The sequence below is a fragment of the Pomacea canaliculata genome, linkage group LG9 (genome assembly GCF_003073045.1).
Source record: "Pomacea canaliculata isolate SZHN2017 linkage group LG9, ASM307304v1, whole genome shotgun sequence".
Classification (NCBI taxonomy): Eukaryota; Metazoa; Mollusca; class Gastropoda; order Architaenioglossa; family Ampullariidae; genus Pomacea; species Pomacea canaliculata.
This window is the reverse complement of record NC_037598.1, coordinates 15,626,394-15,649,557: the sequence shown is the minus strand read 5'-3', so window position 1 is coordinate 15,649,557 and position 23,164 is coordinate 15,626,394. Positions and strand designations below refer to the sequence as shown.

The window sequence follows — 23,164 nt, the reverse complement described above, 5'->3', positions numbered from 1 at the left end:
GTGTGTTTCTGGGAATTTGAGCTGTATGTGGGAAATGACTTTCCACCATCAAACGGCCACCGGCAAACGACCATTTCCCATCTCGCGCATTAGCCAAACCGTCTGTTGCCAACAAGCGGCTCTGCTTCTTTACTTTAGGAAATGTTGTGGTAAGCAAACAATAACAACCACATGGCAGAATACTCTTGCAATACTTCCAAGTTTCTCCCAGAGCCCTGTTGCAACTGCAACAAGCACTGAACTGAAAATATTATCTTGTTTACTTTGCTTCCGGCCCACGTTGCTAACACCATGACTACGACCCGAGGAGGTAAGTCGCGAAAGGTCGAGAAGATGTGGAAAGGGATGTACTAACACTAGTATCTGAAGGTCTCCAAATTTATGTAGCTGTAAATGATCGTGTTCCTTCGGTTAAAAGGCTGAGTGACAGCTCATTGTGATGTTTCTGCCATAAAGTTTTATCTAGTTTGGAAGACGCCATCGTTCTCATAAACACTGAATTGGTCTCACTTACTCCACTCCAGGTTGGTCGTGCGTCACAAACTCGCTTATGTGATTTACATCCGGAAATAAATTATTCACGAACGGCAGACGACAGTAATCCAGATATACCTGCGAAATGACTTCAGGACTAAAAGAACTTGGAGAAAACAAGGGATCGAAAAATCACTTCGTGCTCCTTGGTAAACTGAAGAATTCGTAGGTAATGTAAGGTAGATATTTTTTAAACAAATAATTTATTTTTACATCGAGAGTGAATGACAAAGTCACATCAAGGTGGGCGAAACCAACATCACCTTTGCGTCCTCCATCAGGAACCTGGGATTCATTGTCACTGCAGACATGAGTCTTGCTAAACAAGTTAATCTGTCTGTCAGTCTGCCTTTTATGATAAACAAGTGACAGCTGTCTGTCATTTTGCATTTTATTATTATTAAAAGTGAGGCAGTCAAAACGCGCTGAATAATTATGCTCTCCTGCTTTTACTAATAAACCGACGGTTGCTTAGGAGTAAATAAAAAATATATACTTAACATATCTGGCACTAGTATTTAGCTAACGTGTAACAGAAACTCTGATCATCGCGTGCAAAGTTTAAAAAAGGTAAAATCATATTGTAATAATAATAATGTTAATTTATGTAGTGCTTTGTCCCAACATCAAAGGTAGTCCCAAGCGCTAAACAAAACACAGACTGAATAATAATAACACACTGACGCACGCAACAAAGCATGCAAACGCTATGTCCATAGAATATCGTATGGATGATGAAAGAGATATGTAGCCCCTAATTTCTTGCTCAGTCGGGTTGAAAAACGACAAGCGAGCCTGCAAATGCTATATTTTCTCGGCGTATGGTTACATATGCAACTGATTCACCAGGACTTTAACCCTTGGTCTCGTGGCTGTGGCTCTCTACAGCTGATGTTTCTGCCACCCACCCAACCAATGCACTTATTAAATTATGAAAACACAGAGAGCAAGAGAGGGAATTCACATCAATCCCGTATAAATAAAATACAAGGACACACGTCAAATGTACAAAAAGAAAAACTCACAGTATAAATGCACTGAAATTAAGCACAGTCACTCACTACTTAAACAATATCTATTTAATTTTTAAAGAAACTCTGTTACTAACACAATTGAAAAAAATCGCGATATATATTTAAATGCTTGCTAAATCCGTTTAGAAAGAAATGCCTCACCGATGTCATTTTCTGTCATGGCACTGAGATTTGAAGTATTTACATTCGCACTAAATCTTATATTTATATTTATGACCGTTTGCAACTTCCGTATATTTTGTGTGTGCCACGCGCTTGCTGATGAGTCTCCATCCGAGAGTTTTATGACCTTCTCTGTGGTTGTCGAGTCACGAGAGACTGACGAGAGTCCACGAGACAGACAAGTGCGGTCTGACTGAGAGACACAGCATGTTGTAGCCGCACCAACCGCCAGTTTTCAGCTTTCCACACATTCTAATATGTTAATATATTCTCCCTTTCGAAAAAAATGCTACCAAAGGCGCACCCATGCACTGTCACGTGACAATCGCAGTATCCCAGGCTGCAATGACCTTTTCGATTTCCCTTCCGGGTCAGAGCCGCCGCATAAAGAGATTCATGAAACTATTTGCGATGCGGCTGTACCGACAATCAGGAGCCATGAAGGTCGTATTCTAATGGGGAAGGAAATAATTTAGACAGGGGCATATCGGTTTCGGGTACAATTTCCTGAGGGTTTATTCTTCCGTAAACAAATATGTGTCCGTTGTGTGAATGAGCTGTGTTCTGAAGGGGGTGTGTTCTAGCGATAAAACTGATCTTATTTCCTCGAATAATGTAGTCAGATGTAAACCTTGAATTGAACAAATAGTTTATAATTCAACATTTGAATAAATTAAAATTCTGAAAGGAAACTTGAAACTTTATGTAGCGCCAGTCCTATCTATATATATATATTGCTTGCGGTAATGTAATACCTAAAATTATTGGTTATATCAAGACAAGATGTGGAGCTGAAACTGTGTACCCACCAAGGGGTTTAAGAGTAAATACACTAGAAACAGGGTATATAGGTGGTTATCAGGGCAGATCGTCTTATCAACCCTGTCGCAGCATATATGTTTGCATTTCACTGGAGAGCGCCAGTAAGCAAACATGGCAACAGGAGGGGAGAGGGAGGCAAGGGGCGAGGCACAGGTGGCCGATTGCGAGAATGGATTAGGATTACAGGTCCGAGGCTACCATTACAGGTCCGAGACGGCTTCACCGGGCCAAATCGAAGAGGCGGACATTGATTTTTAGGACGAAGAAAAGAGTCTAAACAGATGGTGTCAGTCATGCATCGAATAATACCTGTGTGCTGTGAAACCCAACTAAAATACGTGGATTGTTTAGGAGTTCTACTATACAGGAATGTGTTAGTGACGGGGAAAAAAAACTAAACCTCTGAAGTCGAAAGTCACGCAACAAATATTACATAGAGATCATATAATTTGTTTGTTTGAGAGAGAGAACTAAAAGAATGTCTAAATAAGTAGTAAATCTTGCATGCAGCTGAGTAAGGAAGAAATAAGTTTCTACATCGATAAATATGTATCAATATATTTATAATATTTTTAACACTAAAATCTTCATTATCAGCAGTCAGTTGTAACTATAAAATAAAAATGCAATGGTGGAAATTGACCATCAAATAAAAAAAAAAAATCACAGGAGCGATGTTTCTTCATTTGACTTGAAGACAAGCATAGGTTTGCTGAACTGACCCACACTCGCTATTACAAATACTGCTTGTGATCAACAGAACTCTCCAGTATAGGACAGAAATTGTCTTTTGTTTTCTAGTGGCAGGTGATATATATCTTGAAAATTAAGCATAATTATGTACTCATATTTTGTGAATTATTACTTAAAAATGAACTTAACCCAATCAACAACAAAAAAAATGTTACATGTGTTTTCTTCTAAGTTCGTATTTTAAAATTCACTTCAGATAAAAAAAAAAAAACCCAACTAAATCTTGCCCGACAAAATCTTGCTCAAGAAGCTTAATGTCAGCTGCGTGCTAGCATGAAGCTGTTTCGAAATGTCAACCGAACAAAGAATTGTTTTCAAATTACTTATATAGGTCCCAATCCGTTACAAGAGACTACATTTGTCAGCGAATAATGCTGTTCCATGCTGGCAGCATCAGCTTTAAAAGACTGTAGTTCAAACCTGGGTTTAAAAAAACAACTCAAGCCTCAGCAGCAAAATGCTGGAAACTTTGGATAAGCTGCGGTCTTCAATAATGCCAGACGGAATATAAATCAATCCATGTCTGCCTGTAGTAAAATGTATGGCACAATGTAACACAGTAATGACAGCGACTTTTCCCATTATTAGCCTGCCAGCAACTTCCAATAATGTCACATTAAAGGTCCATTGTAGCTGACTGCTGGTGCCATACTTCAGTCCTTAAATTCCTTGATCAAGTTCCGCCCATGTTACAGGTATGTTCTTTGCAGACCCACAGCCAGGTTTCGTTTCTCCTGTACCATCGGGCCTGAACATCAGTACTGTGCTGTATTTTAAAGAACCCGACATTACTAACAAATGGATTTAGCAAAAAAGGTGAACATCTAATGATGTCGTATGCAGCTGCCAATCTAAATATGGCGTCAAAGGCGTTTTCGTTATCAAGCACCAACATAAAATATATATGTAAAGACTGCTGGCTTTCTCGGGTACATCTCGCTGCTACTTTTAGTTTATTTAAAACTTGCTGGTCAATGAAGTAGGTCAGAGAAAAAAGTACGCGCTATCAACATACATGATTAGTATGGTAGTTAACTACAAGCTAATGTACTAATAATGTTTTTGCTCACCACGGTTTCCTACCATGCCATGGTAGAATTAAAGGGCACTGGGGCAAAACTATTCGGCCAAAAGCTAGTATTTAGGTTACGTTTCTCATAATTATCCAAATTCTCCTGTCTTGACAAGCAGTTATTTATGGTGAAAGCGGGCCCTGCTATAGCTTCTCCACCAGCACCTTTACAGAAAAATAGAATCATCACTGGTGTACACATTATTCAGTGTACAACTAGGAGATAGGCAAAACAACAGACTAGCAAGTGGCTAACTTATAAGCGTCCACAGCAACTCAGTTTTCTTTTATTAGTTTTGGAGAAGAAACAAATGACAATGATACGAAATCTTTTATTCGATAGTTAAAGTTGTATCCTTGTCAAAATGGCTTTGAGGCGTCCATCGTTATCGTGGATTCAGACAAAATACACGGCAAAATCGAATTTTCAGTGACAAGACTAAAATGCTGGATGTGTTCGATGACTGGTGGCAGGTTTCAATTCAGACGCCACCAACTGTTTGAAATCATCAATGATCTACTTGATGAACTCGCTTATCGATTTCGTCAGCATCTTTCCCGAATTGCATCTGCTTTTATCATCGAAGTGTTTCCAGATAGTTGCAGGAGATAACATCAGCGCATGTAAATCGACAGCTCACCCTGTTTCTGAGGCTCACAAAAAAACGGCTAAATAAGTGGGTTGTCACCAAGAGAGGGTACAAATCTCGCGACAGTCATGCCAGTTGTACTGGCAGTTAACAGAGGTTGTACAATATTTCTAAAACTTAAAGAAACTTTCGAAAATTTTTTTTCAACAAATCACTACACTGTTTAGATGCATTGCGAAAGAGCGTACAAAAAAATCATGCTGATGGGAACGAAAGTATTGCTTCAACAATTTTTTTTTTAACCAAGTTCTAAAATTGTGCTCCGATTTCTATAAACGGATTTTCAGAATTTTGTAAATTATTTCTTCATATATTTTAAGGTCAAACATTTTTTGAAAGCAATAAATGATCTTTCCTTTTCTCGTGATTATATTTGGGGAAAAAAAAAATCTGTAATGGTTATTAACTGATTGAGAAACCTATATTTCCACACAAAAATCAAAATGATAGCATTCATTAAAGGGATACGACTATAGGGTGGGGCATTGGTGTTTCACGCCAAGTAAGCAACTAAGGCTATAATATACTGTATATAATATTATCACGGCAAATCAGTATGTAGTTTAAGTCTAATAGATAGTAACTATTGAGGACAGTGCATCTGTACTTGTGCTACGACTGTCTCGATCATTAGGCTGTTGATGCCAGGATGTAAACATCGTTGAGTAGTCTCTGGTCTGGCGGCTACGAGTAAGGGCTGTATGATCAAAATTACAACTTGCGTAAAGGGCCTTCTTAAACTGACAAATATTGTTGGCTGGATACACGACCCGGACGTCAGTCGTGGGAAAAGAAAATCAGTATTGTCACATGTCTGACAAGGTCTGTTTGGTGAAAGGTCGCTCTTGAATGGAAGAACATTTGAGCGGGTTTATTGCGACCCTATGCTCCTCGAGGAGTAAAAAGGACTAAACTTTGAGAGGATTTGGCAAAGTTTCTTTCTTTCATGTCAACTTGATCAATCCTTGGTCTGTATTTGTCTGTTTAAGAAGGCCCTCAAACCATTCCTGTCACCTGCACATAGGTGCTGTGCTTAAACGGTGTTCTCATTCATAGTCATCTGTCTCATCCAAGATGGCAGGCATTCCCATTCCAGTGTCCTTGTGTGTCTAATTATGGCTTGTGGGTGGAACACCTGCAATGTAGTCTTATTGGTAGTTTCGTTTTGTTGTGACCAAACCATCTGGCCAGCTGGTTTTCCACACACAATTATGTACTTGTACAGACACAACCAAGCTCTCAAACATGGAAGTCGACTGCACATAGTTGTAGAAATTTAATGAAACAGAGTCAGTGAATACAAAGATTATTTCCTTATGAAACATGTAACAAAACAGTTCTGCCAGTGGCCCGACTGGCCCGCTGAGCACATCAGATACTTTACAGAAACTTGCATCCCTTTTACTCCCTAGACCCACAGACTCACTTCTTGCTAGAACATGTAGCCTAGACTCCAGAGGATGGTCGCGTCCCTCGATAATCAACAGCCTCATGTCTACTGTCGTTGTCATCATCATCGTCCCCACCATCATCAAAAACAGTGCAATAACAAATTAGTAATAAAAGCCCTTCCTCCTGCCACTAGCAGTATGTGTATCCATTAAAAAGGACTAACAGAAAAGCGAAGCTGAAGAAAACGAAAACTATAACGTGGATACAGAAGAGGAAAGCCCGAGAAACGCACAAAAAATGTTTGCCGAACAAAAAGATCATAAAAAATATGTTTTCATAAAACAAATAATTTAACCAACTGTTCCGACTTTGAAAACAGTAGTTAAAGCCAGTTGTTACAAACACATGCAGCAGACCCGACTTGCGTAGTTTTTTTGTTTTGTTTTTGGTTAGTTGGGAGGGTTAGTTGGGTGGAGGGAGGCTTTTTCCAAGAAGAGAGATAGGGATTCTCTGCGCGGTGTGTTCTGTTGTTGTGAACCGGACACATCAAAGACAACCTGTACAGGGTAACTCGGACAAACGGGCACCATCAATAAATCCCATACCTTGACCTGCGACGACAGTACTTCACAGACTGAGCATAGCGAGTGATGGCGACAGATGCTGTAGTTAACCGGCATGTAGAAAGACTTTGGAAAGTAAGGACCGTTATTAGACCCCGGGCGCTTGAAATCGATTATTTACAGTCTTTTCAACTCGCCCACGGGCTGATCAGGTGATCAGCTTCACTGTTACCCAGTGGTTTGATGACTGTCAGTAGCTGGGCAGGACGCCACGCTGACTGGTATCTTTAACTACTTGGACACGGCGCTGACTTGACTTTCTGATAACCGGCTGGAAAGGACAATATACTGACTCGAGCATTATTAACTGGCTTTTTAAAAAAAGACGATAAAAGGACTCGTGAATCTCGGTGACAACACCTGTTAATTCATAGACTTGCGGGAGGCTTAGAAAGACAGCCTGCTGCTTGATAATCCTGCAAGTAGTTCACGTTTGTCCTGCGGAGTGACCCACTCCCTCGACCTCCAACCCTACATGACCGACCCGGCCGCCAAAGTAAAAATGCTTGTATGGGACGACCGACACAAAACGCAACAATAATGTCACAACACCGGACAGACAAGGGCTCGTCTTCCCAGGAGGTTAGTCCATACAGGATGGGTAAATAGGAAGCAAACCCTCCCACTGATAAAGATTGTCCACCGATGGGGGTTGGACCCACACAGACTGGGAAAGTCGGACGCGTGAGATAGTATTGATAACATTTGTCTACCCAGTGGGGTTAGCCCACACGGACTGGCAAAGTCGGACGCATGGACTAGTCTTGATAAACCTCGTCTACCCAGGGGTGTCTGGGTTAGTTAGATACAAAAATAGCAGAAAGAGGACAAGACAATAAATCATGAATAAGACTACCCAGGTGAATGACACGCGACAAAGAACAACAGCACGAAGGATGACAAGAATAGCTGTACGAGAACAAACTCCTCCAAAATGCAAATAGAGGCCAAAAAAAAAAAAAGGAACTGAAGACAGAAAAATAACCGGCGTGCCCGACTCATCAAATACTTAAAATCTCTATAATGCGCAACAACTTGTGTGCATACATGTATAAGGTGACGATGTACATTTTCCTCATATTTGTCGTTAACTGCAAATCTACTGGGTAGTCACTAAGAAATGTGGAGAAATCTATAAAAAGCCAAGCAGCAAAGCTGAACACCATCAAAATGCAACAAGACTACCGAAGGGCACAAAAGACGAGAAAGTGTACAAAAAATGCCAAGAAAGCTGCAAAGCTGGGTGCATTGAAACGTCAACAGAAAAAAGTTTCAAAATAAAAATGACAAAAATGAGTTTTTTCGATAACATTTCAAGATTATTTATTTTTAAAAAAATGCAGTCATTAAATGGCTTTCTTTGATAACAATTCGAGATTACTTATTTAAAAAATGTTGAACGCGTCATTAAATAGCTAATCATGAGACTGTAATAACAAAGAGTGAACATATCTCGAGGCGAGAAGAACGGTGGAGAACATGAATGAGGAACTACAGCTCCCACTACCCCGACATTCGGCCCTCACACGCTATGCGGGGTGGAGAGTGAGGGGGGTGGGTGGGTGACGAAAGGCCAAACCCAATATTAAAGGCGACAGCGAGACAGTGATATGTGAGAAACTAGTGTCTGGAACTGGCAAACCAAACCCATTGGTTCCCCTTTGCTGTGTTGATGAACGCACCAGACCACCAGTGTCTTTGTCCGGCGACTCTTTCCTTCACTCCACCTGCAAAACAAAACAGTTTAATGAACTTACAGTAGGCAAACGACTAAGAAATAAACACGCTCACGCGTGTGTATGTGTGTATGTGTGGGGCTAACATAATGAGAAATTAACCTTTTGACTCAAGAAATAAAAGTATTGCACTTAATAAATCCCACTTCATCCCCAAAACGAATAACGTCTTGTACATGTATTTCACTTTCTTCTTTCTGGTTTTTGAGGGTTTTCCCCTAAAATAGCAGACAGGGTGCAGCGAGGACAAACACATGGCGAGAGTTGGGATTCAAATTACTGTTGAGATAATACAGGGTTACACTGAGCACGCACGGCTGCTGCAAGTTGCACGGCATGAGACGTTTGCTGAGATGCTCGTAACGATGAGCACGCAGCGTGCGGAGTGGGGGTAAGGGAGGTCACAGCAGGTCGCCGCCATCTGCCTTCAACCCACAACACGCTGCCATATCAACAGCCGCACCGGAACGGGACCGGTGCCCCAGCACGATGGTGCACAACAACAGCCTGCAGCTCCGCAAACAGCGGACTGGCAAATATCTCAAAAACTCAGGCCAGCTTACGTCAGGTATACACACTTGCTCCTCTTCAGAACATCTTGGTGCAGCGGCAGAGTTTCAGCCACCCAACCCAACTGTGCAACTGTCTTTCAAGAGAGAAGAAAGAAGGGACATGGTAAACCAATCGAACGGCTAGCGACCAACTCTGTAGACAGGAATGTTTATGTATAGAGAAAATTGCAGGACGAGTAGGAAGCACTGTGTTCACATCATGCATAGGAAATGTGGGCCTGATCTGATGTCCTGATCATCTGCTCCTCTCTCCGATTCTCCGAGGCGCGCCAAAGATTTCATTTGTCCATTATCCTATACTGTCCGTTCGTCTCTTCTTCGATCGGCTTTGCGGCACGGCGCTGACGTATGTTGTTTTTACGGAACTAGATGCAACAGCAGCAGCGTGTCACCCAGGGTAGGGAATCTTCTGCATTGGTACTGACAAAGCAAGCAAGACAATAGTCAGACGATGTGTTAAGTCAACCCACACTACACCCTGAGCAGTCAGTTGACATATTCTCTACGTTATGGTGTTCTTCGCTGCCGCCAAGGCACTGAAAGTCGCGCTGGTCCTAATGGTCAGTGCGCCTTGACACCGGCCGCTACGTCACCACAGTGCCGATCGACAAACCTCTGACAAGATAAGTGCTCCCCACCACCGGTACAGGCACTGACCTAGTCTGCCGACAAACATTTAGACCAGGAACGACGGTGAGTTGGTGACAAAAGAGGGCTGAAGAAAGGGCACGCAGCCTAGTCATTACAAGGCCAGGTCCTCCTGGTAATACCACCACGATATGAACTGCCTTCTCTCGTCTGGCTGCGATCTCTCCCACCCTACCCATCCCATCCCAACGACTACTAGCTTAATTCAGACAGGCAAGGACCTCGTATACAGAGGAGCTCACTGGCAGCTAACCCTAGCTGTGGTCTAAAATCCTTATAAAATATTAGCCCCTACTATTAAATCTAGCGAGCGACATGCGCACGGCTGGTGGGGCATTTCTTCGGTCTCACTGTCCCACGGCATTGGAACTAAACCGTCGGTCGATGCAAAATCTTTATCTGCGTTGAGCTTCTTAAAGAGCGGCTTCCTCCCAAGCCAATGATAATGACGACATGGGATGTTTATAGCGCATTTCCCCATTATAAATAAGGCTCTGAGCGCTTTTAAGTCAAGACAAAAACCTCCTCTATCCTCCTCTTGCACGCTAGCACACAAACACATACAATACAGCAATGATAACAACACATTACAACATAACGACAAAGATGAGAAAGAATCTTCTTGCTCCGTGGACAGACAGGCAAATGAAAGACTTGAGTCGCCCAGTCTCCTTTGTCTCTTTTCACAGTCCAAGAGAAACAATTTTAAATTCTGCAATTAGTAAATCAGCTTCATATTTTACCTTTATGTCATATGTTTATGACACAATCAAAGACAAGACATCAGTCTATATTCTCTGAGGGTGAATCACTCAAAACAACACAAAATCCACAGTTCAGACCTCCACAAACAACTAAGTTGACAGAGAGATAAGACTATGTTCATCCCAGAGGGCAATCAGATGCTGCTCTACATGGAAGCACAATGACAAAGCAACAATACCACAACACATTCCCATCCGCTCCATCAAACAGATTCTCATACAATCATGGTTCAGGCTTACATATGATCTACATTCATTCACACTGTAGCGTTCAGAGGTCCCACGACCGAAACAACGGACATCCTCAGTCTGCTGGTCCTGCATGCTGGTGTACAGAATCGGCGGCGCGATGGAAGTTGACAATTTTCAAGCAGCAGGAACTGATAAGGAATCTAGAAAGCGCTGAAACGGGGGTTGGAAAATGCCTCCGAGTTGGTTCGCACAGAAATGTAATGTTCCGCCACAAATACCATCTGGACCTGGAACCTTGCTTATCTTTACTCGCTGAAACAGCTCCGCAACCTGTTCTTTACGAATTCCAACCCTCAAAGGGTTCAGTGCAAGTGGAAGGCTGCCGGAGACAAGAGTTCAGTTAGGTTTTAAGGCATTTCATTCTTATACAAAGCCTCTTTAGCCCTTCTTTTTCCCTCCCTATCATGCAATTACTTTTACATCTCTTCACCATCCACAGAAGACACAGCAGTCTCTTCAAAACGCCCCAAAAACTTGTTAAAAAATGTCTACTTTCTAATAGAGGATAAGTTGATTATCCGTAATTTTAGTTTCTAACTCGCAGACCGCAACCCTCAAATCGCTTTTTCGTGAAACCACAAACAATAGTGCCCCTGCAAAAACAGATATTTTCTCTTGAAACACTACTTACTATACTTATTTTTTGCTAAAGTACACACAGGCTAAATAACTCTACAGAATCTTACCTCGAGACAGTGGAAATTAATTGTTTTAGTTTTAAAGAAAAAGAATTACAAAAATGACGATCCCGAAGGACGACCTCCTGTCTACAGCGAAGAAGCGCAAATGGTATGGACACATCTAGAGATCATGGGGCTTTGCAAAGATGATCTTGCAGGAAACAGAGCACGGGATGGGGGAGGGTAGACGAAGAGGCGGACATCCAGGAGTGGACTGGCCTCTCATGTGGCGCATCCCAGAGAAGGGCGGAGATCCGAGAAAGTAGAAGGTAATGTCATCAGGTGGCCCTAAGGCCAGTCAGGGCTAATGGAATGATGATGATGAGGAGGAGGAGGAGGAGGAGGGATTTGTGGTGTAAGGTTTACTGTTGGTGACCGGGAGGTCTAAATTACCCTGAACTACAGGATACTGAGTATGCCTCGATGCTACTGTGAACTCTATACACGTACACATCTGGAGTCTGGCATCAAAGGCAGCAGCTGGGGACTAGTGCAATCCTGTAAACAAAACCCACGACCTTGGATGCTCATTTACTGACGACGAAAAAACATCAGGTCTTTTTTAATTAATTTAGCCAACGCTAAAATTTAGTTTCTGTTCAGGCATCTCAGCCGGGAAGGGTTTCAACACCTCTTGACGCTCATGGAGATCACCATTCTACTTCTCTCACACAATTACTTTACGGAGTGAATGCCAAGAGGGTCGTAACAGTAAAACCTGGCGTCGTCAGCTGCTCTCCCAGTGTGTGAGTGCGCGCGCTTCTCGCCCCGTGTCTTAGTAACTGCGGTTTGTTGACAACATTGGGCCCTCGTCGCTCATGTATCGAGTGGTAAGCAAAATGCCACCCGCTGGCCCACTGAATCACAAAAGGCTGTACACTTTGGGACAACAGACGCATAAAAAACATTCGCCCCCACCCTCTATACACATCGATCGCTTGCCTGGGCCCGTCGACGACTCCATTCCCCACTCCTCTCACACACCCACCTCCTATTTTCCGACGAACGGCCACATGCATAAACACTGACTATTTTGTCGACAGATTCTGTCATGTTTGATGGGAATTTTTTTAAAATATCTATATAAATTGTTAAATACCTCAAATCACAGAAACATCATCTCACAAATCATCTCAGAAACCCCCAGTCTTTCTGGCCACTGTTTCATCATTTCTTGTTTTGTCCACTGAATTAACAACTTATCTACTCGTACTTCTCTGCACTTATGTCCGATTTCGCCGAACGCAGCACCTGAGCATCAAAGCTGCTCTACGCAAGCTGATCGCTGTTTATTGTATGTGTCAGAACTGCTGACGTCCCGTGGTCCAGGTGTAGTTTTGCTGGACCCCACAGGTACTAGTCATGAGATCAGGTCTTACTCTGCTTGATGTGCCTGCTGGCTCAACGGTCAAGTGTTTGTGACGGTGTGTATGTGTTGAGGGTGGATGGGGTGAAGACAAGTGGGATCTTGTCTCCCTCTACTAAGTCCTTAACAGGCACCTGTTTATTTGGCTGACAGTCTCAATCGCCGAGTCGGCGTAAAACATCTACAACCAATCCAACTAGCGGCCTGACGGTCACGGGAAAAAGAAGATACGAAAACTGCTTTGCGTTTGCCGACAGCACCCTATTTATTCACCCGACTAATGTAACGAGTCGCTCTGCGTCTATAGTTAAATATCAGATTTAAAAAATATATATTATTATTAAAATAAATTATTTCCATGGTGACAGATAGTCCCCGGCATAACAAGTTTAAGTAACTAAATCTCATTTTACTTCTTTCCCTCTCGGCCCTATCCCAACAAAAGGAGGAACTCTACCATTGACCGTTATCCGTTCCCTGTAAGCAGGATGATGGAGATGAGCTTCGCAGATGGCGCGCACAACTGACTGATTGACGAGACGTGGCAAGGATAGGTTGTGCTCTTTTTTAGACACGATCGACTTTCGACACTCAGACCATCCCCTTCCCTCCCAATAACGTGGCTATTAGTGGTTTCAAAGCAGGCTTCAACGGGGGCACGGTCCCGTTGCCTCACAATGCCAAAAGTTCACAATATGCACTCTATATCCCTTAACAGCATGATGTCAACACTAACAGGCGGTGAGCGACGGTCTGCTACAAGCGTATGACAAAGATCCCCCGCAGGCCTACAAGTCGTCCCCCGGCAACCAACGAGTTACATGATCCACTTTGTTGTGCCGTCTCCAAGACCAAAGGCGCTGTTGTTACATTCAATCCCGGGTGGTAGTGGGGGTGGAGATTCAAGCGCTACCGACCGTACACCAGGAACGAGGTTAAAATTTTTTTTTAATATGCAGCCACCCTGAGGCTATATCATAAACCCTACCTACTCACATTCGATCTTCCCTGCCATCCCCACCAGACACTCCACCCCTGTGAACAGTTTCAGCTTTAAAGACATGCAACATTTTGCGGATATGTTATGTTTCTGATTCTTATTTCAATCATCTGGAAGTCGCCTTTTCGTCCTGTTCTCATTACCGACAGTCGCTGCTCCTCCATCGCTGGCCATGTAGCCTGCCGACCGATCGAAGGTGGGGGGGAGGGAGCTATTCATTTTGCCGGCGGCATGCGTCGCTAATCACGGACCACGGAGGCCGCTGTCGTCTGCTGGAGATCGGTGCTGCGCATTACACCGGCAACGTAGGTCACCGGAACTCGGCAACTGTTTACAGCGGACCACCGCCACATAGCTTGTGCCATCATTGGTCCCCCTCATTTAAATGTCCCTCTCTCACACGCACATTGTAGTTGCATAATACGTGTGTGTGTGTGCACTCTCACATATGTGATTATGTGCATGCTTGTGTACAGGAACAATCAGGTACATAAGACAAGTTCTACTCCCAATTCTTCTTGTTCCTATTCGCCCAAAGTGAAGCATAGGGCCGCAACCACAACCCGCCATCGGACCCGGTTCTGGGCGTCCCTTTCCAGATGGGACACTCACAATTACATCCTCGTTTAAACAATGCATTGTCCACCTTCTAAACAAAACACTATACTACTATGATATAATTCAAACCTTAGCATGACTAACGAGTGACCAATCTCAGCTAGATATATATCTAGGTAGCATAGGCCTGATAACAAACCGTTTGACAATTAAAAAAGCTTCTGAGTCGATATCATTTAGTAATCTCGTTCTTATTTTATGCTTTATCATTAACGAATGACAACTGTCATGTCTTTCGCGGAAAACTCCCGAGGGCGTACAATGTTGAGCACGTTCTTCTTTTTCTGGAGGTTGGGGGTGGGGGGACGTATCTTTACGCGCGCGCTTTGCTGAACGTCTATAACAGCCAAAGGCTATAAAACTACAGTGGACCAAGTGGACATAATCAAGGAAATTCCGCTCTTTCTTTTGTTTTTCACACGGTGTGTCGTAAAATTTCGCGCTATCGCCGAGCAAAATTGACTTGAATATTTCACTTGAAGAATTCTAAGTTTGAGGATTCTCCACTGGGCTCAAAAAACGTTCCAAAGATCATCTATATTGCTAATTTCAAATACATACGACTTTCTCGGCGCTGAGTGAATCTGGTTGAATACCCTTGTGCGGCTTCATTGAAAGAAGCTTTGAAACTGCTGGTAATCAGACCACACTTTCATTAGAATTGAGAAAACTACGTCACCCAAAGGACTTTCTGGACATCACATCTTGGTTATATTACCGTTCTCATAGGTTCACTCCAAGAATTTGTTTGCACGTTTTCCAAAATATCTGGCAGAATATCAATCTAAAATAACGAAAGTCACTACAGCCATAAATTGTGTCCCTGGTTTTAATATGACAGCCTGAAATGAACCATTAAACCCCTGAACGTAATTTGAGGTATTTCTGTGAAAGTAATTATGTAAACTTGTAACATATTTTTGCATAAATCAATTAGATATTTTGGTTATTTCTGACAAATCAGACCACACCTTTTTTAAATTTACATTTTCTTTGTCTTGCAGATCATGCAGGTAAATATGGGAGAGAAAGTTCCTTTACATGAGAAAGTCATGTCTGTTTTTGGCAACAAAAAGATAGACACATACCTAGCAGGGGAATGACACAAAAGATACAACTCCAAGGATACAGAGCTACATTTTATGAAAGATCAACATATAGGATTGAGGTGCAGCTAACTTTAGTTATAACATTTTCACAAGACAAAGTCATGCAATTTGTTTATATCAATATACAACCTCACTTAGTCAAGTGTGGTAGTAGAGACTGATAGTTACACTAACAAGTAACACAAGTGACGTGCATATAATATGAACAGAGAGGGAGACAATTATCACCAAGAGTAATCATGTGGTGAGGATTCAGACCTAGCAACTAACATACATGATCTCCAAGGGTTTGATACCTATTTACAGTGCTAATCCAACTTTCCACAAAAAAGACTTAATTGATGAACTTTCTTACGGCAAATCCTTTAATAATAATAAATACAAAATTAGTAAAGCGTATACTCACACTCATAAGGAGCATGGTTTGTTACTCTCCAGAGCGACAGCATGTGCGAAATCTACACTGAAGGTTTCGACAACCACTGGCAGAGGTTGGAAATGGATCTGGATACATGTTGTCACAGTAATAGAGGTGAGCATGGTCAAGGGCATGGCATGTGTCTGCCAGAGCTGCAACTCCGAGTCCTGAGATGTTCAGGCACCCCGACAGATCTAAATGCTGCAGGTATGGCAGACCACCTCTTTTAGATAGCGCCCTGGCAACAACAAATTGTCAGAATATCCATGATGTACCTCTTTTAGATAGTACCCTGGCAAAAACAAATTGTCAAAATATTCACCTTGCCTTACTTCAAGTTGTTGTGACCCTATGCTCCTCGAAGAGTTACAAGAAATAAACTAAACTAACTAAACATACTACAAGTCATCAATGCAATCCACAAAAGATAATGTCAAAAAAGGCAAATAAACTACAGCATATTCTCAGAAACTTGTGAAAGGTGAAAAAAGACATTTACCTGAGACCTTCATCGGTGATCTTGAAACAACTGTTCAGGCTGAGAAAGGTGAGATTGTGCAAAGCGTGAGTTATGGAGTTACCCTCAGCAGGATTACAAGTCTCGTTTACATCACAACTGCCAGAAGAATTTTGCACACAACTGCTCTCACAGCAAACTGTCCCTTGCTTTGCTGTTTGTCCTTTGTCCTTCTTTCGCCAGATTGTGGAACAACAGGATGAAGTGTCTTTTTTTGTACCACATTCTTGGCTTATGAGAATCTTCTTCCCCTTGCCCTCATTTCCACACTGTTGGCCAAATGTCTGCCAGCATTCCAAGTCACACAGAAATGCTAGATCAGTGAGAGAAGGATCCTTCTGTACAATGATCTTCCCATCATGAAGAGAGGAGGGTTTCATCACAATTTTGTCAACATCAGATATGCCCATTTTGACAGCTCCCATGCAACAGTTTCTGCTGCACAAGCCTGCTGCTCTCCAGGCGACACGATTGTTAGGTGCAGGAGCTGGAGACAGCTCATCAGAAGGAGGAATCCCAATTCCTGCCAGACTGTGCAATGTGAGGTCAGTAATGTTTTCGCAGCCAGTCAGATCCAGGTGACGCAACTTGCCAGTGCCTCTCTTGTAACCATACCTAACAAGCACAACAATACATCAAGATTTAGTGGCCAGTGGCACAAATATTTAGCAAAGACAAACACGAATAAAATGAAAACAAACTAGAAAACCCAGCAAGGATGAATCAGATTACCTAACATTTAGAGATGTAAACAGAACTGCCTCTTTTGCACCTGTCTAACAGGGAAAAGCTCAGCTGTTTGTGAACATAAAAGGGGAAGCAACTAGCAAATTATAGTACAATTACACGGTCTAAAAAAAACCCATTGAGATTTATTGTAGGAATGTAACTTAAGTGATTTTATAGGTTGTGCTAATAACTAGCTGATATCAGACATTCTGGTAGTGATCAAAGAGGATACTATAATAAAAGGAAGGACTACCATCCCCCAGTGAAAGTTTTCCAGTAATTTCACAAAGTTAAATCTGGGTGAACTTTCCTGCCAGATATTGATATAGTAAACAAGTACTTTTATCGTGGTAGAAATGTTTCAGTGTAAATAAGAAAATGTTTAAATTTAAATAAGTAAAAAAAATTCATCTTACATAATAATTCAAATACATCATTTAAAAAAACACTGCGTGGGCACCATACTCTTTCACCCTTATCATTCTTGAGAAAATCTATAATCCTACAGAAAAACCCATCATCTTGATTCAGTGTTGCGGACCAAATCAACTAAATATAAAAGGTGAATCCTTGTTTCCCTAAGTAAGAAATGTGACTACTAGTCTGTACTGACAGATTATATGTGTGCCTGTGTGTGTTTACACGTTTGTACATAAGATATATTGTCTGTCACACTAACACAAAGTCCTTGTGCAAACTTGGGAATATCTTATTTTAAAGTCTGGAATCCAGAAACAGGGAAATTGATGTTTTATGCTGAGATAGCAACTATGGCTACATCATGGCAAAGCAGCCAGCCCTGGAAACAGATGCCACATGCAGAGAAAAAACAGTATGTCTGAGATGAGATCTGAATCCAGGGCAGCCAATCTTCACAGTTTTGTGACAGGTGCTAACTGTTGCACCACTGGACGGGTTTTACTTATGCAAACATAAGAGCAAGAAGCCAAAGCATGATCATAAAGTAAGGGATGTACTGACTATCAATTTTACAATAACAACTGATATAAGTTTACAAAAATATGTTCTTTGACAATCATCTTCCATCAGATTGACTTGTGTACAAGAAAACAGACAACAAAAAAATACAAGACGCCAAAAGAGAAAGAAAACAAACCCTTAAGTACAAAAGATCAAATATAATATTTTAAAATATATTTTTAATGAATTGGGTAAGAGAAATAAACATCAAGAACATGTTAGTATGGTTAATATATTTCATGTCTTGGATACACCTAAACCAGGGGTCAGCAACATCCAGGCTACAGGCTCTATAAGGCATGCAAAATCATTTGATCCAGCCTGCCAAGGCAGCTGCAGATTTCAGTAAATGCTTTTTTCTTAACATCATAAATGCATAATAATGTAAATTTTGAGGAACAAGCAAAGAACGTCCATTACAGGATAGACAGGACACATATGAGTACATGATGGTCTAAACATGTATGCTTCTATATATATATAAACATATAATATATGGAATTATATGTGCATGTGACCTTCATGCTAAGCCAAGGGTAGACCACTTCCAATTTTATATCAGCTGTACATATGCATAGCATTCTTCTACCATGTTGGCTCATACAATAAATGTGCACATGTGCAGACATTTTGTAAATGCCATAAACTCCTCCACCAGGAGGTGTATGTGTGTACTAAATACAAAGAAAATTGTATATTAGGGGAAAAAAAAGTATTGTCACTCTAGGTTGTCTCCTCTAGGGACTTTCTAATCATAAATATATTTTACAGACTCAAACAGTTGTTTTACTATCCTTTTCATGGTGGCAAAGCATAGTTTTCATGTACCTAATTATGAAAATGCGGATTGTAGTTCCACAGGTTGGGATTGTACAGTTGCAAAAGTGTTAATGTTCTGTGGCGACACTACAGTTTGACTGAAGAGAGCAAGCTAACTTTTAAGTAGATAATTGAGTATGGCCCATGAATGATGCTATAAACATCAAAATGGCCCTCCAAAATGAAGAAAAAAAGGTTACCCACTCTTGATCTAGACAATAAATTCCAATGTATAGTCACTGTATAAATAGTAAACCCAGAAAAGACAATGGTAAAATACTGCTGTGCAAGATGAACAGTCCACAACTACTTACTCCTTGAAGGCAGTATCCATGACCTTGGTGTGACTGAGGTCAAGGTGCAGCAGGTTGGGGCATAGCTTCAGTACCTTGTGTACGTGACTACTGCTCACTCCACAGCTGTGGCTCAAATTACACGTCTCAACTCCTGTACCTACCTTTGGCAATACGTACTTCACCAGTCCCGAGAGAATTTGTACTTCTCGTATAGCCTACACACACACATACACAAGAAGGTTAGTTTGATTTTTGTTTCCCTTTTTTTTTTCAACTTTCAAAACTTCAGTCTTGTCAACTATATTCCATAGGTTTTATACATTTTTAGTTTAAAAAGTAGCAAAGCCATTTGATACTGAATAAAGTAAATGCACAACATACAAAATAACAAAAATTTACCTGCTTATGTTCTGCCTGGACTTCATCATCAGGGTTAAAATTAGCATCAGTGCTTTCATCCACATCTGCATCTTCATCATCACCACAGTAATATTCCTCATATTGTGATGCCAAAGCTTCTTCATCGTCTTCCTTCTCCAGTGGCTTAAAGCTCCAGTCACCTGCAAGAAAGGTAACGGGTGCAGGGTTGGATGGAAAGGAATATCAACTTATGTCTTACAGAAAATCCAATGACATCATAGCTGTACAAGACTTTAATGCTGAAATCCAGGTAAAATGATGGCCTATAATTTCTCTGTGGAAAAAAGATAAAACAAAGTTCACCCTTGGTATGCTGACTTTGCCTAGCTCTTGCATAACAGCTGTAATGAACAGACTATTTATTTTCATCATGGAAATCTCTAAGTCCTGGTGACATGAAAACCATTTCCCTCACAAAATAATTTTAAAAACCCAAAAAATGATAGTCTGACTCAAATACCTGAAGCCCAGTGCACAGGATAGATAGCTGGCCAGAGTACAGGATCCATAACAAGCTCACTCCATCTTTTTGATACTTGTGCACACCTGCATAAGTCAATGGGCGACAAGTAGGAGAAGATCTTGATCATAATCTCACTAGGCAAGATTCTATCCTGCACCTGCCCATCATCTTTTTCTGGTGCTGTAAACAAAAATCACATTTTGAAAGGATGACACTGAATTCCAAGATTATTGAAAAAGAATACCATTTCTAGATCCAACTGCTTCAAGACACGAGGATTATGACAATGACTAACTTTATTAATCCCAGAGGCAATTATACTATGGAAGTGTGCCCAGATACAAAAATAAACAAAACAAGTGTTAGCTACAAGATAACAATGAGGGCAAAAAGGATAAGGTTGTGCATCATAGAAAAATTTAAAAAAGACATGCAAAGAAACAATCTTTCTCTTATTCTGGTATTTATGATTTTAGATCTGTTGCTCTAAGCACAATTTTAATAACTGAAGTTCTGACATCTTTAAGTTCTCTGTGTATCATTACAATTTCACAAGCTTTCAGGGTAACAATGGTAACTGACAAACTAGCTAATATTAATTAGTCACTTTTATGATACAACGAATAACTATTTTTCTTGATGGATTGGCAAAGTGCTTTTAGTTTTAAACAATGATATTTCATCAAAATTTACGGACATATACAGCACGACACCATCTGTAGGTCAAAGAATTGAAGATAAAATTTCTGGAATGTTAGCCACATAGTGGATTTTTAGGGGGTGGGATGAGATTGAAATAAAACACTTTTTTGCGAAAACATTTTCAATAGTCATTGTAAGCAAAAAGCACAAGCAGTTCAAAAGACTGCACACTTTTTATAAAATGGTGCCTATTTATACCTATATCAAAGACATGCATTGTGACTTTGACTGAAACAACGAAAATATTCTAAAATTCATAATACCATCATCACTGGCAGCAGTGCTGTCTTTTTCATATTCCTTTTCCAAGTGTTTCTGAATGACTTTGGCCTTCAGTTCCTTTAGCTCATCATAAGTAAAGTACTCAACAAGCATTGGCTGAAACACCTAAATAATATATAACAGTAAAATCACCAGTTCACTATAATAAAACAGATGCTCTTTAACATGATTTCAAACTTGAAAAGGATGAATCCAAAATCCAAAGCAAAATAATAAAATATCAAAATTTTGTCTGTACAAAAATGTTTGTGTGTGTGTGTGTGTGTGTGCGCATGTGAAAGTAAGTGAATGAGAGAGAGACCAAAGGAAACATAAAGAGTTGGGGGAGACAATACACTGTGAGAACATATGAGGCTTCTTCAACATTAGCCATTGTTTACAAGGGGGGGGGGGGGTTTAATATAAGACTACAAGCAGTTTCAGTTCTGTAAATTATGGCAGGCTTGAGGCTTCTCATCAATCCAAATAAATTGGAGGAAAAAAGCAGTTTGTGGTTGATATTACCTATTTTGTTTGCTATGACAACCAAAACATAGTTGAGTTTTAGGCCATGCCAGCAACTAAGGCTATATCATGGCAAATAACCATAAAAAATCTGTAATAAACTACAATACTTTAAATAAATATCTACTAATCTGTTCTACTGTCCTAAAATGTTTTCCATATATTCATCAAATAACTGTCGCTTTTAAAATTAACACAAAGTAGCACTTTCACAACAAAAACATTTACAAAAAGGTTTGCAATAAAAAAATACAGCATCTGAAACTGGTTACCCAATTACAGGACAGATTCAAACGTGAATTTTGAGACTTATATACTTTCTATAATAGAAATTGTACATTTTACCTCTTCTTCTTCTTCCATATGTGGAATAAAGACCTGGGTGAATTCCTCAAGGGCTTGACGCAGTGTATCTCCATACTTCTCTCGATCCTGCTCACTACACTGTGCACAGCGGTAACCCTCCAGGACCAATGTCAGCATTTCTGTCAATCGATTGTCTGAGTGACAATTGCAGACTTTTGCATCTCTGATATGTAGAGCATTCATCTTTTCCTTCAATCTTTTCATGATAAAGTGGTTTTCAATTTGCTCGTGCATCTTGAACTCATTAAAAGTATGCAGCAGATTTTCCAACATGTTCGTCATGCACACAGCATCGCGGAAGTTGGTAGACGAAACCTTTGAAAATAAAAATGTCAATATAAACACAATATCGTATAAACAGTCTTTGTGCAACCTCAACTAACTGCGGGCAAGACTGCGAAAAGCGGCATGAAAACGACATTTCTTGTGCGCTGTAAACTGCTACAGGATCATCCTCTACTGACGCTGAGAAACTTTCAGTTGAAAAAAACCTACAGAGATGACCACAACCATCGGCTTCACCACCCTCGACCACGTCCGTCAACGCCAACAATTAATAACAGTTGAGAACTTTCGTTCAACTGTGATATCTGATAAAATAAGGCCATATCGTATCCGATGAAAGAAAAGAAATAAAACATCGAAAATATAAAATACCATGTCAAAATATTTCTGTACAAGCTGCTTCATCCTTGAGTGTGGCACAGTGAAAACATCAACTTCGTCTGGATACTTGGGTGCCATTTTGGACTGTTTGCAAACAATCCCGCGAGACATACCGAGACTTTGACGTCTTGTTCCCATGGACACGGATGCACGCCTAAAGCTCGATCTACGCGACGCGCAGGAAGTTGACGCCAGCAGGGACTTGACTGCTCCA

At 41.0% G+C, this 23,164-nt stretch overlaps 1 protein-coding gene across 1 annotated transcript; it reads right to left on the bottom strand.

Moving 5' to 3' along the window:
• Positions 1-6,288: 6,288 nt before the first annotated feature.
• On the bottom strand, positions 6,289-23,108 carry LOC112571490 (F-box/LRR-repeat protein 5-like). Its single transcript, XM_025250497.1, has 9 exons — positions 22,942-23,108; positions 22,264-22,599; positions 21,396-21,519; positions 20,428-20,610; positions 19,947-20,107; positions 19,566-19,762; positions 16,705-17,337; positions 16,194-16,443; positions 6,289-8,769 (listed from the first exon to the last, which is right to left on the bottom strand). Exons 1-8 carry the CDS (start codon positions 23,086-23,088, stop codon positions 16,215-16,217), a joined length of 2,010 nt encoding a protein of 669 aa, XP_025106282.1. The 5' UTR covers positions 23,089-23,108; the 3' UTR covers positions 6,289-8,769; positions 16,194-16,214.
• Positions 23,109-23,164: the final 56 nt, after the last annotated feature.